The sequence below is a fragment of the Gouania willdenowi genome, chromosome 3, assembly GCF_900634775.1.
Source record: "Gouania willdenowi chromosome 3, fGouWil2.1, whole genome shotgun sequence".
NCBI classification, from domain to species: Eukaryota; Metazoa; Chordata; class Actinopteri; order Blenniiformes; family Gobiesocidae; genus Gouania; species Gouania willdenowi.
In genome coordinates, this window is record NC_041046.1 from 40,078,957 (window position 1) to 40,097,130 (window position 18,174).

Below are 18,174 nucleotides of genomic sequence, written 5' to 3' on the forward strand. Positions count from 1 at the left end.
AATATTATTATTAATAATAATAATAATAATAATAATAATAATAAAAATGCTGACATTTCTATACTTTTGTATGCTATATCTTGTTGGTACTGTGCAGCATGTAAATTAAGTCATTATTGTCAGAAACAAGAATGTTTTTCCACCCCAAAAAGGTAAAATCCTGGAAAAATGTGGTTAACATTCTGTGTACATTGATGTATAAATATAAATAATTATAGCTGTAACTTAAGTTTCTTGCTCGCTAATGATCACACGGTAAAATATCGCTATATATCGCCGAACTGATTTTTTTCTTGCACCCTTAGTGTAAAGTCTATCTTTGGTTAAAAAAAATTTCAAAATCTGTTAATTATTTTTGACATAATCCTGCTAACAGACAAACAAACAAAAAATTAATCCCTGGTCAAAAAATATAGCCTCCTTTTAGCTCTTTTGTTTGTTTTTCATATATTTGATTATTACTATAATAATAACAATTTAAGTACTGTAATATATTTCTATTATGTAAAGTGGTTTTTGTTCTTAGTGCTATAATAACTTGAATTTTCCCACTTTCTGACTAAAATAGTAAGCTATATCTTATTGTTTCTGTGCTGCATGCTCCATGTCGTACACTCAAGGAAAACACCCTCCCTGGGTGAGATGTCAATTTTTTTCAGACATTTTAAAAGATTCTCTAAATGGTATGTAAATATAATAATATGTACATGTGGACAACATTCATTTATTTAAGTTGAAATAACATTTCAATCATGCAAAATGTAGGAAAAAGTTGGAACTCAAACACGTGGAACGTTTTACAAATTTTATGCAGTTTTTGTGGGTTTTCAATAAAAAAAAAAAAAGTTCCAAAATTTCAAAAAACTATTTTCATTTTTCAAAAATTTCAGGCGACCCCACACCTGACCCCAAGGTTGAAAAACACTGATTTATTGGCTCCTGAATGAATTGATTTCTCTAGTTTTTATAATTTAGACTAACACTTTATTTCTTTAATTATCCTCTCTCTCTCTCTCTCTGACGTACCCACTGTAGTGATATTGCGTACCCCTTGGGGTACACGTACCCCCTTTTGGGAAACCCTGATTTAAGGGGCCAAAAATCAGAAAAAAGTTGACATGCTGCTGTACCCCATAATGGACACCATTTCACACAGGGAGGGTGTTTTCTTTGAAAAATGTTTTTTGAGCCACCCTATGATGTATAAATATAAATATATAAGCAGTAAATTTCAATTTTGTCAGAAAACGCGGGGAAACAGCTCAAACTGGCAACCCTGAGCGCAGCACGGAGCATGACTCCGCCCTCTTTCCGTCTTGCGACTGCCCGTGCGTGTGCCCGCTGGTGATGGGGGCGCGCACGGGGGGTTGTGCTCGCTCCCGCTGCTCTCTGACCCCAGTGGCAGCTCCGGCTCACTGCACTGCGCCCCCTCCCCGCTCGCTCTCTCTCGCGCTCCCCGTCAGTGTCTCTCGCCCTCTCCTCCCTGCCTTGTCTGGTTTTCTTTCCACGGGAGCAGCTCAAGGTCCCGCCGGGTCGAAGGTTCTCGCCCTGCCCGCCCCAGACACCGCAGGCTCCCCGGACCCGACGCTCGAACTCTGCCCGCTCTCCGGCGCCTCCACCGCCGCATGGACCCGCGTCGCTGCTCCGCTGCGGCGTAGAGGGCGACCCCGACCCGGCTGTGGATTCTCTTTAACCCCGTACGACATAAAAGGTAGAGCCACCTTTCCGTTCCGTTCCTTTCCGCTTCTGCCGCACAAAGGTGGAGTGTGTGTCTCACACACACACACAGACACACACGAGGAACCGCTTCCATTCTCCACAGTTCAGAGTTCAGACCTGCTGCTTTGGCTCCTTTTGTGCACACACCGCCGTGTCCGTGCACCAGCCCATCCTCTGGATGAGGGGGTTCCACACTGAAGTTGGCTTTGTGTGTGTGTGTGTGTGTGTGTGTGTGTGTGTGTGTCCCGCGGCTGCAGGGACAACCAGTGTTTGTGTGTGTGCGCGCGCGTGTGTGTTGGCTAGAAAGCTGCTCAGTGTGGAGCTACAGCGTGCATATTAACACACACACTGCCTTGGCAGGTTTTAGCAGCTATGCTACAGAGCTAGTCCCTACTGCTGCTGGAAGGTAGACACAGACAGACAGGCTATCAACACACACACACATACGCACACTCTAGGGCTGGGCGATATGGACCAAAAGTTATATCAATATTTTTTTTGTTGCAAAATTCCTCTATACGGTATAAATCTAGATAATTTTAGTTAAAAATTAAATCTGACCAGAAAAACAATTTTGGGTTAATTTGCTTTTTTTTTTTCTATACAAGATGCGTCTCCGATAAAGCTAAATAGCGCAGTAAAAACTGGTAATGTAAACACCTGAATTTCGAAAACACACTCAAATATCACTAAAAAGTTGTTACGCTTTCATGAGGAGTAATTTCAGACGTTTCGAGATTGAAATGTGTCACAAAAGCGTGACGTACCTGGTCACATGACTGCTTCTCTCAGAGAAAACACGGCGTGGTATGTGTAAACAGAAGGAAACTGGGACATTTCTTAGTATTTTATTAAAAAAATAATTACTGCCACAATTGCCTTGAAACAAGCAACACGAGTATTTTAATACAAAATAAGCGATACAATATATATATATATATATTGATATAGGCAACATTGTAATTTTTTCGTATCGCCCACCTTCAACACACACACTGAAGGAAGGCTGTACCAATGCATGCACACAAACCAGCCTTCACCTGCACGAAAAAGTCTCCTTGTCCCCCCTGCAGCAGCTTCACATGTGGTCTACATAGAGGGTGTGCAGGTCTGCTATAATCTGGCAGCTTTTAAATACGAGGAAATTGTTTCTTTTGAGGGTCATGGAGGTATGCAAACTTGTGTTTCCTGCAGCCAGGATACTCTGAAATCCCTCCATGCTGAAAAGAAATGGCAAAAACCTTGAATTTAGGCAGATTTTTCTCAAATTTGGTTTGACATTTTTTACTGCTTTTTCTGCCTGGGGGAGATTCCCAGGAAGTATCAAGCCCTACATTTTAAATCGTAGGCTTTCACCTTTTCCGTGTCGTGACCCCATGTTGATATCACAAATGTCCGGCCGACCCTTAGAGGATTAGTGCACTATTTGTTTTTAAAAAAAATATTAACAAATACCATTTAAATCATAATTTTTACTGAAGTTTTTTTTTTTTTTAACCAATTACTAGATATTATAAGCTGTACGTGTCAAACTCATGGTACGGGGGCCAAATCCAGTCCTTTGAAGCATCCAATTCGGCTTGCAGGAGAAAGTAAAAAATGACAGCTCACAGTTTTCTTTATGCTTATATCCACGATTGCAGTCATTTTTAATGTTAAACTGTTGAAAAAAACACAAAATTCTTACAAAACCCTTAATTTTTCCTCATATTTTGACCTAATATTTCCCTTATTAAATAGAAATTGGTCACAAAATCAATGAAATGTAATGTGAATATCCTGTTGGAACTGATATCCATCACGTATTGCTTGGATATTGTTGTTTTCTTGCATATTTAGTATTTTATGTATACGTATAATACAGCTGGGCAATATATCAAGATCTAAGATACAGTATATCGACTTTGCTATTTTGGCGATATGAAAAATTACAATATTGCCTACATCGATATATTTTTATTTTATAGCTAATTTTGTATAAATATACTCAATTAGATGGATTTACCTAGACTCTAAATAAAGCCACATTACAGAAAAAGCCAAAAGTGGCACATATTATACAACTGTTTGTTAATAAATGTGCCTGTGTGGCATTTTGCATTAGCAATTTTAACCTAAATTGTCTTTCTGGTCAGACTTTTTTTTTTTTTAATTAAAAAAAATTGAGATTTATGTTGTATATCGCCATTTGGTGAAAAAATATTGAGATGTGAGTTTTGGTCCATATCGCCCAGCCCTAACGTAGAAGTGTAAACTACGGCGCGATAGTGTTGAAATGACTCGTTTTCCTGCATAAAATCTGTGGTCAAACTGGTGCGTATTTGGCCCCTGAACTAAAATGAGTTTGACATAGTATCTGTGCTGGGGTTTGGTCAAAACATAACACGAATCAAGCAACAGAAGAGGTTTAATACCCTGTATAAAACCGCTGTTTGACAGCGCGCCGTTTTGGGGTTGTGTTCGTGGAGTACACTTCGTCAATTTACAGGGGCAGATTGAAAGCAGTTAAGTTCTTGAATAAGCCTCCATTCTGGGTGAACTCATCCTTTAGTTACTCCATAAGTTGATCATTTAAACTGTAAATGTGGCGAGTTAACGATAAGTGCTGTAAACATACGGCCTGAGAAGAAGTGATCAGCCCTTCACCAGCGGAGTTTAGCTTGTGACTTCACAAACTCAGAAAATGTGACACGGAGCACTTTTCTCTGTGTTGTAAGCCTTACACAGACCACAAACAAAGGACTGGGTGGATTTAATTCACATTTTGTGTGCCGGTGGACACTCCAGTTACCTCATATATGTTAAAAAAAAAAAAACTGCAAAAGTGGATATTTCATAATATGTTCCCTTTAAATTAATGTTTGTTTTTTTTGGAAATGTGAGTATATTTCGTTTTGATATTAGTGCAGTGGCGTAACTAAATTTTATTGGGCTAAAAACACCAACAATATCCTCCAGAGCTGTTATTGATTTAGTCGACTAAAATGAAAACAAATCAGATGACTAAATTTTGACTAAAACTCAAAAGACAAAAACTAAATAAAAATTTCTTGTAAAAATTAACACTGGCCCGCTTGAGATCAGTCTGGTGCGTATTTGGCCCCTGAACTAAAATGAATTTGACACCCCTGTTTTAACCAATCCCATTTTAATTCCAGGTGACCCCAAGGTTGAAAAGCACTGATTTAAATGAATGGAGATGTGAGTATGTTTAGTTTTATTATTAGTGCAGGGGTGTAACTAACTTTTATTGAGCTAAAACCACAAAAATTATCCTCCAGAGCTGCTGATTTTCTTCAACAAAATGTGACAGACTTGTTAAATACAGCGAGGGCAAAGCCTGCTGCTATTCTCTAACCGCTTCCCCCCCCCCCCCCCCCCCCCTTCACCCGGTGCCTGCATCAGGAGGTCTGTTGGTATAAAATGCCTGTCAAAGCCCACAGTGGCCACTTTTACGATCGGTTAGGGAGGTCAGACAGGAGGGAGGCTGCAGTGCACGGCCGAGCCCGGTGAGTGTGCGTGTGTGTTTTCAGATTTCTTCTCCGTCTTTGTTTAGTCGTTTCTTTGCAGCAGATTCCTGAGCAGGTTCAGCAGATCTGTGGTTTTTCTGTTTCTGGGGTTTGATCATCATGAGGATGAGGACGACGAGGCCTCTTTGATGCACGTTTTCAGACGAAGCCCATGTTTTATTGAAGGCTTTGCAACAATCTATCAGCGGCTGAGATTATGGTGCCTGCAGCCTGTCTGCTGCTTTATTTATTTCCAACATGACTGATGCCTCAGAGGTCGTGCCTGCAGTCTTTTCTTCTTCTTCTTCTTTTTGCCTTGGAATTCATTATAATTTGCAGCAATAAAAGACAGCGTTTAGATTTAGTTCCTAAAGTTTCAGACAGATAAACTTTTAGTAAGTTATTCCTCTTTGATGAGCCACATGTGCTGCTTGCTCGCTTTTATTTTCACAATAAATCTGCTGATAATGATTAATATCACGGGCGCTTTTAAAGTGCGTTTGTCCTTCTATAAAAAAAGAAAAGATCATTTGTGTGTCATTTTTTACTCTTTGAAACTTTTAAATTAGAAATGTCTGTGTTTATTTTGCAATTATTTGTTTTACATTGGGGAATGTTACATAATGACAGCAGGAAAAAACATTGAACACAACAGGGAAAAAACAAATGGAAATGATGTCACATGTTTTAAGCTTTAGGCCTGCAACCCAAATTTTATTTGTGGTCGTCTGGTATATTTTCCTGTCATTTTGTGGGTTTTTCTGACAATGTGTGTTATTGGAGCCATTTGTTTCTACTGGAACTTATTTTATATAATTTTATTGTCATTTAAAAAATATTTTTCTGTTATTTTTGTGGGTTTTAGGAGTAATTTTGTGGTTGTGTGGTTAGTTGTTGTTACAGCCATTTTGTGTCTTTGGAAATCATTTTTTGGCATATTATTTATGTTTTGGGAGTCGTTTTGTGTATTTTTATGGTCGTTTGGTATTTTTCCTTGTCTTTTTTTGTGGATACCTTTGTCATTTTGTGTCTTTTGGAACTTGTTTTTTAAATTTTTGCCATTTTGTATAGTTTTCTGTTATTTTGTGTGTTTTGGGAGTCATTTTGTGAATTTTTTGGTTATTTGGTATATTTTCCTGTCATTTTGTATGTTATTAGAGCCATTTTGTGTCTTTTGGAACTTAATTTGTGTTTTTCTGTCATATTGTGTATTTTTGTGGTCATCTGGTACATTTTTCTGTCAATTTGTGTAATTCTTTGACTGTGTGTGTTATTGGAGCTATTTGTGTGTTTTTTTTTTGACTTATTTTATGTATTTTGTTTTTTTTTTCTTCTGTTATTTGTGTTTTGGGAGTATTTCTGTAGTCGTTTGGTATATTTTCCTGTCATTTTGTGTGTTATTAGAGCCATTTTGTGTCTTTTGGAAATTATTTTTTGCATATATTTGTTGTATTTTTGTGTGTTTTGGGAGTCTTTTTGTGTGTTTTTGTTGTCATTTGATGTATTTTTTGGGTATTTTTCTGCTTGTTTTGAGCACGACAAAATCAGACTAATGGCTGCATGTGACCCATGTCTGCTGTAAGTGAATAGATGCAAAGAGGGCTCTAAATTTGTATTTTTTGTATAAGCATGTGATTTCATTACATGACCATATTTGTACTCAGAGTGTGTGTGTGTGTGTGTCTTGTGTGTGTGTGTTCGCCTGCAGTGTGTGGAGGTCACGTCGCTCAGCCTGGGGTTGCTGCTCCTTGGCCACAGCCGCCTGCGGTGGACTTTCTCCTTCGGCCCCTGAAGGATGACCGCCGCACGGCTCACTGCTGAATCCCGCTGAATGAACGGCGTCTCATGTCCAAACGGTGGAAGGATGGCTCATGGCAAAGTGACCATCACGGTGGACGAGTACAGCTCCAACCCTACGCAGGCCTTCACACACTACAACATCAACCAGAGCCGCTTCCAACCCCCACACGTCCACATGTGAGTAGACCAAACACACGCTGCTCAGAAGCATGGACTACGGCAACTTTTTTTTTGAGATGCTGGATTTCCTTCCGTTTTTTTCCTCCTCATCCTCTAATGATCTCACATTACATCTGCTGCTTATTTTACAGCAGAAACCAAATCAAATACATAAAACCAGCCACGCTGAGCTGCTACAGGAAGCCAATCAGGGCCCTGTTTGATGCCCAGTCTTTGTTTGTTCTCTGATTTAATTGGCTCATGCTCCGACCGACACTGTACGGTGGCCATGGAGGACAAACTGTAGGGAGTTATTAGCACATATAGCCATTATAGCCTTTCAGAACACAACCACTCTCATTGATCTGACCACAGAGGTCACACACGGAACAAACTTCCAACGTTTGCCTTGAGGTGTGTGTTGCTGAACGGACGCTGTTTGTTGTGGTGTTTTCATTACAGTGTGGGGACATTTTCTCAGCATCAGTTTCTCTTTCTTTTTATCAGGGCTGTTAGTTTGCATGGCTCCTGTGTAATGCGGTTACACTCCGACTCTCATTAGTGGGACGAGAAGCTGTGACCTGACTCTCTCTCTCTCTCACACACACACGCACACACACACAGTCAGCAGAGCGCGCCGTGTATCACCACAACACCGCAGCATATAGCGTGTCCTCTATGAATTAGAAAAGTTTTGGAATTATTTGTGGAGTCGTTTACTATTGGACCCAAATGAGCCATATTATTATGTCCACTATTATTGTTTGTTAGTCAGTGGTTTTACGGCCAAGAATCAGCATTAATGTCATAAGTAGTTTGAGTGACTGACAGTGATGGTCTGTAGTCTGTGATTCAGTCATTTACGCCTTCAGGGCTGTTTTGGTGCAGTGCATTACTTTTAATCTGATTGGTCGGCTATGCTATATATAGTTTCACAATGTCCGTTGATCATTTTTAAACAAAAAAATAGTAATTTATTCATTAATATTGGGTGTAAAAATGTAATGAATTGCTTCTTTTAAAATGTACTTTAGTACAAATAAAAATACTGATTTAGAAATATAGTTAAAAAACTGACACCGACACAATAAATTCGCTTGTCATTTGCACATTGTTGTGTTTTATGTTTTGTTGTTTTTGTTTGTTTTGTTATTTATTTATTTTTGTTCTTACCGTCTGCTTTTTATGATGTTGCTACAAATGTGAATTTCCCCTTTGGGATCAATAAAGCAATATTCTATTCTATTTTGTTTAACAAATAATAATAATAATAATAATAATATTAAAACACCTATATTGCCATTTCTGTTTCAGGAAGTGAATCCTGTTTTTTTTTTTTTTTTTTTTTTTTCAAAACTGAAGGAAAATCCGATCCCCTACATGTGGAACACCATATTTCTATTCAGAATCAGATCTTATATTATTTAGAGCACACGTTCCACACTTTAAGGAAATGCCTGTGTGTGTCTAAGTGTTTGTTGGGAGGATATTGAACCCTAAACTGTTCCTGATTGTAGATTAGCTCTATGTGAGGCAGCTCTGTGTCACCGCTGATCCACCACTGTGACTCCTTTATCAAGATATTTAACCCAAAACCTTCCCACAGCACTAAACCGTGGCAGCCCAATGGGTCAAAGTGCAGAGCGCTCCTAACTGTAATGTCACTAATAATATTTATTATTGTCATTAATGATTAAGCCAATTTAGATAATTGTACATAAGTCAGTGTTTGCTCTTCAGCACTGTGTGTTGCTGTGGTTTAAAAAAAGGGATTTAATTGCTTTATTACATTTTAATAGAACGTTTTAAGATAAGAGAGCAAGAACTTGCAGGATTTTTTTTGATAGTCACTTTTTGCAAAATGGCTCAAATTGTGTATCAGGCACAGTCAGAAATTCCCTCTGCATATCTTTGAGTTTTAACGTGTTCTTTGTGTTGACACGTCTACATTAAAGTAAAAATTAAAATGGAATTTTGTCATAATTTGCAATAAAAAATTTTTTAAATGGACATTTTTTCCCCTATAATTTGTGTTGACACGTCTTTATTAAAGTAAATATCTATCAGGTTTTACACACTTGGCCTGAAAAGGTTGAATAACATCAGTAGTTCAGACTTGAATCGGACGGCTGCCACATTTCCTGAAACATGAACCATAAAATCACCGTGTTTATGTGGGTAATGACTTTAATCGTTTTGCGTGGTGGGGGGTTTTTTGGGAGGTGAAGCCCCCACAGAAGAGGATGTGTTGGAGCTGTGGGCGTCTCTGCAGATACGTGTTTGGATAAATACATTAGCCTGTTTCCTGGCTTCACACACAGTGCCTGCAGTGTTTTTACACTAGCATTCTAAGACCCAGACTGGGAACCCTACCATCACACACACACTAGCCCACCCCCCCGTTATGTTTAAGTGCTTTTAGAATACAGCCTCTGTTGCAGTAAAGTAAAGGCTTGTTTAGATTTGGGAGATAATGATCCGACTTGCTCAGAGCTTTTCTGTATGCGGCGCTTTTTTGGCGCGTGAGAAGTTGTTGCTTCCCTCCAAGCCCGCCTTCAGGAGGGGGTTGGAAGCCTTTTGAAATTTAATCCTGCCTCTAATGTTTTTCCTTCTCGTACAGAATATTTAGATTTCTCTGATGCAGCTTTCGTGTCGCACACACACACGAGGTGGCCGTTAACCAGCTAATGCTTTGGAACGTGACCCTGAAGTCAGAGCACGGGACGTCTGTGTGTGTGTGTGTGTGTGTGTTTGTGTGCAGGGGGACAGACTCAGTCCAGCCGGTTTGTGTCTGGTTTATTTTTCTGTGCTGGCTCTATGCTCCTCACCCCCACCCCTCTCACCCCTATGGTCGGCGACTTCTCGTGAAGTGAAATGCTCAGCAACTTGGAACATGTGCTTCCAGTTGGGACACTAATGGCCTCGGATCCAACTGGAGCAGGACTTTAGGAAGGCGCTGTGCACAGATACAGCCATGGCGTAGGAAAACACTTTGATTTCAGGTTAATGAGGACTTGTTGTGATGTTTCCACATTCCTACTGGATGGATCCACCTAAAAAAGTTTTGCCAAATTTTGTCAGCAAGCACTGAGTTCATGATAAGATAGAGCAGGGGTTCTCAACCTTGGGGCTGCTAGATGCCTTTAAGAAAGTAAGAATTTTTTTTAAGCCCATTTATTCTTATTTTCACCCTTTCTCTGCAACTCCACCAAACTTAGTCATATTTTAACCTATTTTAATCACTTTTTTGCTCTTTTTAATGCATTTTTACTACATTACTCCCATGTATGCCACTTCATCAACTTTCAGTGTATTTTCTGCACATTTGTTCCCCTTTCAAAACATAGTCAGCATTTATAAACCCTTTCCACCACTTGCCCTACCTAATGTTGCATATGTTGACCCATTATTGCCTCTTTTCAACCTATTCCATGCGTATTTTTGCCAATTTAACAACATTTACTATTAGTCTTGCACATTATTTGCCAGTTTAAAATAATTGTTCATATTTTTTAAATTATATTACCCTCCCCCCTTTCTGCCACTTTTAAACCAGTATTGACACGTTGAACCCTTTTTGCCACTTTTTCTGTCTATTTTTGCCCACTTTAATGTGCAACTTTTAACCAATTTTTGTGGTTTTTAAAATCCCATTCCACCACCTTTTCCACCATTTTTGGTCACTTTTAACCCAAACAAGGATTTACATCTTTAAAATGACTATATACTAAATAATAAACTTCCTGGATAGAAGTGGATATTCAGATAAATACTGTATATGTGGTTATCACAGATTCACAGAACAATGGACCATCATTTTGCTGACTTTATGGATGGGCCCCAAAAAACTCTCCCCTTTATTCCCCCCCATTCCCATTCCACCTTTAGCAAATGCAATTGAACTGAACTGGTTCCGTGACTAATACTAATACATGCACCGTTTTAAACCTTTAACCTAAAATTAGAAATACCATCAAATCTAAATGTCTCCAATTTAGAAATTAGAAGAAAAAAACTTCTGGCTATTTTTAATTAGGTTTTATTCTGTTATAATTGTAATGTAAATGCATGTAGGAGCTAATAATGGTTGAAAGTTCATATTTTGCTATTCTTTGAAGTGTTCAGATTTATAGTTATATTTTTAAGTGATTTGTCATTTTTTTCCCTCAATGAAAAGTAGCTGTAGTCAGTGGACAACAACACCAAATGTTTAGAGTACATTGAGGTCCAGGCAGCACCTGGAGAAGATATGAAGAGCTTCTTAGAGCTTCTCCTGATCGTCGTCTGCGTGCTTGATCTCCAGTCGGCATTTCTCACTCCACGCTTTAACTGCATTACGTCGTTAACGCCTTTCAAGTGTTAATTTATTGAATTCCCACAGGACGTGAGCGCCGTGCGTGGCGTTAAACCAGGGTCGGCGACGGGAGACGTGTTTGTGTCATTGAAGGTGTAATCTGAGTTAGCGCGTTCATAAACGGAGGATGTTGCACTCATTTATGTCAATCCTTCCTAAATCATATCCACAGCATGTGTGTATGTGTTCTTTTTAATGATTCCCCCCCCCCCCCCCCGACTCATCGCGTCTTGTTAAAATATGTTTGTGATTATGAAGCGAGTTTCCCTGCATGAGCTGAAGAAGAAGCATGCTGGGATTTTTAATGATAGTCTTACAGAAAGCAAACCTGGTCGTCAGCAGACTTCAGTGGCCTCTAAAATGAGATAAGAGCAGCTCTAAGAACCTGGAAACATGTCAGTACTCACTCTCTTTCCTGGCCTTTTAGTTTTTATCAGTTGGTCCTTTTTTTTGGCACAATACTTATGTTGGTGTCTGGTCTAAAGATGCAGAGTTACATATTCTTTCACACAACACAACGTGTGTGAGTTCTTCACATGTAGAGTAAAACGCTGCCTCATGGTTTTATTTTTTAACACCTTTACACCTCTGGTTTTAGCCAGAGGTGTAAAGAGAACTGATATATCCTACTCAAGTAGACTTACTATTACTTGATTAAAATTATACTCAAGTACAAGTAAGTTATTCATAAAATGCTCAAGTACAAGTAAAAAGTAGCTCAATTAAATAGTACTCAAAGTAACAGTTACTCGTCACCCCACTGCATGTTTTATTTTGGTAATAAAACTTGCCACGGTTCCTTTGCATACAGTAAACATCTCATGTATAAATTTAAAAAGGATTAGGCCAAATCTAGCACAATTGAAACTTTATTTATTTTCCACAAAGTCAACTGTGTTTGTCAAAATGTACAATTATTAGTTTTTTAAAAATAAAATAACACCAATAAATTCAATTCAAAATAAAAAATTGAATCTACTCTAAAACTGAGAAATTAACCAGCATTCAAAGCTTTTTTGGCACCATGTTGATCATTTTAAAACTTAAAACTCAGTAATGTTTAGGTACAGAAATGTAACAAATTACTTCTTTTAAAGGGCCTATTTCGTGCTAAATCAACTCAGTTACAGTAACGTGACTGAGTACTTGTAATCCATTACTTTCACCTCTGGTTTAAGCCGAGTTAAGAGTCTGATTTACTAAAAGTTTGAGCAACAGAACATGCAGCGCATTGGGAGGAGAAGATGCAAACATCAATTACGTAGACGCATTATTAGTTTCCAAAACTGGGGCTGATTGCGGAGACTTTGTGCGTATTTATTTTGCACGTTTGAAAGGCTGTCACAGCTTTACTCACAGATGGCTGCAGTTATTGTTGCAGGATGAGACGAAGGCAAATAGGGAATCGAGAACACTGACCTACTCTGCCGAGTCAACATTTCTGGAATTAATGAATCAACAGTAATTCAAACCTTTTTTATAAGCTCTTTTTCCCCGTGTTGATCTTTATTCAGGAATGTATTCTTGTTTTCTCCACATCATTGAGTTTCTCACAGGTAGCCTCTGTTATTGTTGTTTTTCTGTTAATATTTGATTGTGATTTAAGAATAACGCAGCCTTTCCAACTCTTAATAAATCAACTGAAGAACAAACCTTATTCAGCGTTTTTTTTATTTTTATTTTAGTGAGCGACACATTTAAATGCTAAATATAACTGGACAAAATTATAAAGAATTCTAAAGGTTTCTCCAGTGGTGTGAAAATTATAATTATTGATCAGAAACTCTTCAAACATTTCAGACAATTTTTCTACCTTCATAGTATATGATATTTTGGAAATATTAAGCCAGAAATCATGCATTTTCTTGTAATTACAGGTTGAATAATATAGCTCAATCCATGTGAGAATTCTCCATGAAAAAGTGTTAAATATACTTTGATTTTCTCATTATGATTATAGCGTCTTTTTCAAATGGTTTTTAAAACTCAAATGATAGATTTCCACCTGTAAGCATTAGTGAAATTCTCACGTTTGGAATTACTCATCAGGGTCAAAGTGTAATCACAACCAAAATACTAACACTTAGAATGGATTATTGGTTCCATTAGATAAATGGTCTGCGTGAAAACTTATCCGTGATAAGATCAGTGAGTGTGTATTTCTGTATTTAAGGTTGTTTAAAATATTTTTTAATTGACGCTGTGGGCCTCACGTCCTCTCACCAATAGGTCATCTACTGTATTAGTTGTGTTGAAATGTTTTTTTTCTTTAGTGTTTTCTCACCTCGTTTAGTTTTCAAATCCAATCATGAATAGTTCAAGGCCTGTATTTAATGAAAATACATTTTTGCCACCAATAACAAAATATGGGCATACAAAAGAAGAAAAAAAACACATTTGAAGATATTGTGCAGGTATTCTCTGCCTGTAATAATGAAAACACCTGAGCACATTGGATGAATTTTAATGGTGGGAAATGGAAATTGTCTAACGCCCACCCCCCACCCCGAAGGAAAACGCCCACTTTTAACAAACTCCTCCAGATGCCGTGTTAATTATTCCCGCCTTCTGAATAATTGGATGAGGATGAATCATTTACTGACGACATCCTGACACAAGCTGCTCACAAGGCTTCCTTCACACACACACACACACACGTTCCACCCTGGTTTCTGTTACTGAGCTTCTGAAGGACTTTGAGGTGCTTTTATATCCGTTTCTTTGTGTTTTTGGAGCCAAATCAGGAAGGAAATGCCATAGTTTTCCCTTTTTTTTTTTTTACTTACTCTATAAAATTCGAACCTCTCTTTCTGTTCCCAGTCAGGATGCTCAACATGTGTGGTCATGTGACTTAGTTTTCAAAACAAAGTGCTCCTTATTTGCTCCTGCATCATGTGCGTCAAGTTAAACCTTGCGCTGAACATAAATACACTCCAGTGATGGCGTTGATCTAATAAAGAATTGTGCAGCAATCATGATTTAACCACCAAACTCTGGCTTCTGCACCAAAACCAGCCAACCTTCAATTGTAAAGCATGTTTTTCATAACTACTACTTCCTTTTTTTAATTTTTATTTATTTTTTACTAAATATCACAACCGTAGCTGTTAATAGCAAAGACACGTTCTGATATTTAAAGGAATGTGTGGTTAATGTTGCATATGAGTCACAGCTGTAATATTACTGTATTACTCAACTCAATGTCAGACCCCGACCCTGATCCAAATTCAGGGTTAAGGTTGATTAAATTTTAAATTACAATTACGTCTTCAATTATCCATACCCAATTATTACGGTGACCGGCATTTTTTCGAATTTCAATTAAAATTACATTTATTAGTTGTCCTAAAAGTCACTTACAATTGCATTCTCAATTACTAAAGTTCAATTACAATTCATCAGAATTACCGAGCTTTTCCTAAATAACCCCATTAAACTTAACCTTCCTCTTGTGTTAGCTTTCTGTGATAATGGGTCAGTTTTTACCCCTAAATCAGCTTTAAATTACACAAAAAAATAGTATCTATTATCCAATTTATTTCTCATCTCTTGGTTACCTTGTCAGGCTTCTTAATCAATGAAAATATAGGTAATAATATTTTTGGTGTGGGTGTCTGAGCCTTTTTTTTGTCACGATACTCCTAACAGACCATCAAATACGGCCTACTTGAAAGCAAAAAATTATAGAAAAAACATGAAATGTGAATGATCAACTAATTCAGTTGTAGATATCGCATCACCTCCAAATAAAAAAATTCAATTAAAATCCTCAATATTTGCAAAGCTGAGTTTTCCATTTCTTCTATCACATGATTGCAGTCATTTTTAATCTCAAATTGTTGAAAGAACTCTCAATTTTTCAAAAACCTGGCAATTTTTTCTTAAATTTTTAGAGCAAATTTCCCCAAATTCCTCAAATCAAGGAAATTTAAGTGAAGTTCCTGCAGGGACTGATGTACTCACATACTGTACTTTATCATTTATATGTAGAAGTGCAAACCAGGACATATTCATGAATTTGTTCTTATTCCCACCTGAAATCTGTATTTGGTCTGTATTTGGCCCCTGAACTAACTTAGTTTGACACCCTTGTTCTAGACACTCGATCGTTAGTTTTCCAGTGAATATAAACGTGTGATATTGTCCCAAAACATGATTTATTTAAAAATAAAGAGAAAATATCCGGGTCAGATTGCTTTTTCCGCTCCGGAACGTGAATTCTGTCTTTTTCATCGTGGAAAATCAAAGACCCTACGTACATCACTCAAGGTTCTATTTACCGTAGATTTGTTTGCTTATTGTCTTGGTTGTGACATCATGATGAAGCAAAAGAGATTCTCTCCCATCATGTGTACAGAACTAAAAACCAACCTGGGTAGCTGTCAGGAACATAAATACAGAAAAGTTTATCACTAGCTAATGATGGAGTGACATTTTATTGTAACCAGACAGTTAGCTCATATGAAGCAGTGGCTTATCACGTCCTCAATGCTTCAACCCATGTGTGAAATCAAGACCCCAGCCCTTTCTGGTCCCTTTTTGTTTTTGTTGGCCCGCTGCAGCGTGCCAGTTGGAGAGCAGGGCTTTTTGTAACAGGAGAACCCTTGATTAAGTTCCCCCTCCACCCCTGACCTGCTGCTGCTGGTGGTGGTGGAGGGTGGCAGCGCCTGCTGAGGGCGTTAAGTGACAGTTGACATTGGACAGGTCTGCTTCTCATTCAGAGGTGGAAGCCTTTTGGATGTATTTGAGATTGTGGCCCCTGGTGCTGCTCGACCTGGCAACAAAGGGCACGGTTCGATGATGATGATGATGTCACAGAAAGCAGACGGAAGGAAGCTTGTCTACACCAGTTTCTTAAATGGAGGTAGGCATTAGCATGCTAGCGCTACACGGGGTACTTTTTTGAGTTACATTTTTTTAATTATACTAATTAATATTACCAGCAACACACAAAAGAAAAACTGAAAAATACTGAATAATAAAATGAACCAAAAACACACTAGAGAAAAATATTTACTATTACCAGCAACACACAAAACGACCACAAAGACACAAATGAGAAAAATACAGATCACGACAAAATACACAAAATTAACAACCAAATGACACCAAAAAACACACAGAGAACAATTTGAATAATACCAAGACACAAAAACACACTAAATAAGAGAAAAATATACTGAAGAATAATAACAAACGTCAAAATACACAAAATTACAACAAAATTACATCAAAATGACACAAAAACCCACAAAATGATGATAGAAATTTTCTTGATTAGAACATGAACTGAAAATACAAAGGTCAGACTTGGTCCTACATCAGGAGGGAGTTGACCGTAAATGATAAAAACTATAGAAATAAATCTATTCAGAAGGCACTAAATACTCTTTCATTCCACTCATTTACAAAATGAGATTCTTTAAAATGTGTGTTATCACTCATTTATTCCATCGATATGATCTATAGTTTTTTCACAGAATCCTAAGCAAAATGTTCTCGTCGGTTAAATGGGGTACTTGGATTAAAAAGTGAGAGAAAGGGGGTACATGAGCCAAAATAGTGTTTGAGAATCACTGGTCTCCACAACAAGTGCTTATCTGGTTTGGAGGGAGTTTAATTTAAAAATTCTATTATCCAAGGTTGCAGATGTAATCACATCCATACATCTACTTCTGCACTAACATTGGGGTGAACTCATAAAATCACCAAAAATGGGCCTGATTGCCATTCATTTTAGTGTTTGAACAACAAAAACTGGTGAAGTCACTTGAGTTATCATATATTAGCCTTTTATGACTAGAATTGTCCATCACCACATTCACACAAAAAACTGTTTAAGAAATCTCTTTGGAGTTATTTGAATAAACTTTTAGACTTCAACTACACGTGATATCCGTTAATATGTGGGTTTCGCCATTTTGGAGATTTCAGCCAATCAGCGTTAGCTTGTCATGTTCTTGTCACATCTGGCGAGCTCTTCATCCCCATAGAGCAGAGATGGGTAACTTCTGTCACAGCGGGGCCCATAAAAATGTGATCGTTGATCCGAGGGCCACATGATCAACATTTATGTCAACGTTTAGAATAATGACTGGTTTTGGAGTCATTTTTTGTACTCATTTTGTGTTTTTCTGTTGCCATTGTGTGTTTTTGTTATCCAAAAGTTTTGTCTCCTCATATATTTAACACTCATTTTGTGTTTTTGGAGTCATTTTTTTGTGTTTTTGTTGTAAATGTATCATTTGGTTATTTTGTATATATGACTGTCATATTGTGTAATTGTGTTCTAATTTTTTTAATATTTTTTCTCTTTTTTTGTGTGTTTTTTTTTTTAGCCAATTTGAGCTTTTTTTGGGTAGCCACACAAAATTAGACTATGGGCCGTATGTGGCCCCCGGGCCGCCAGTTGCCCATGCCTGCCATAGAGAGTCTGATGAAATAGCATTCTCACCTTTTAGTGCTTGATTACGTGTGATCCAGTTCCTTGGACGCTAAGACGTCATTCCTTAAAAGACCAGGAACATTACAGTGGACAGATTTTGGCGTTGCACTTTCCTGGAAACAAAAGATAGGACTAGACGCCACTATCATCCATCTGACTACAGATCCATGCATGCCTTCAGCTGAACA

General features: G+C 37.9%; 1 protein-coding gene across 2 annotated transcripts in view; it reads left to right on the forward strand.

The window, feature by feature from the left end:
• The first annotated feature begins 1,313 nt into the window (after positions 1-1,313).
• Positions 1,314-18,174, forward strand: part of mpped2a (metallophosphoesterase domain containing 2a) — an 84,232-nt gene continuing 67,371 nt past the window's right edge. Inside the window, exons 1-2 of one of the 2 annotated variants that reach the window (XM_028443154.1) lie at positions 1,314-1,711; positions 6,937-7,205. In XM_028443154.1, the coding sequence (XP_028298955.1) occupies positions 7,060-7,205 (146 nt within the window). In that variant the 5' untranslated portion in view covers positions 1,314-1,711; positions 6,937-7,059. Of the gene's footprint in view, positions 1,712-5,180; positions 5,229-6,936; positions 7,206-18,174 lie in introns of those variants that run through there. The other variant, XM_028443155.1, reaches the window with a different exon arrangement.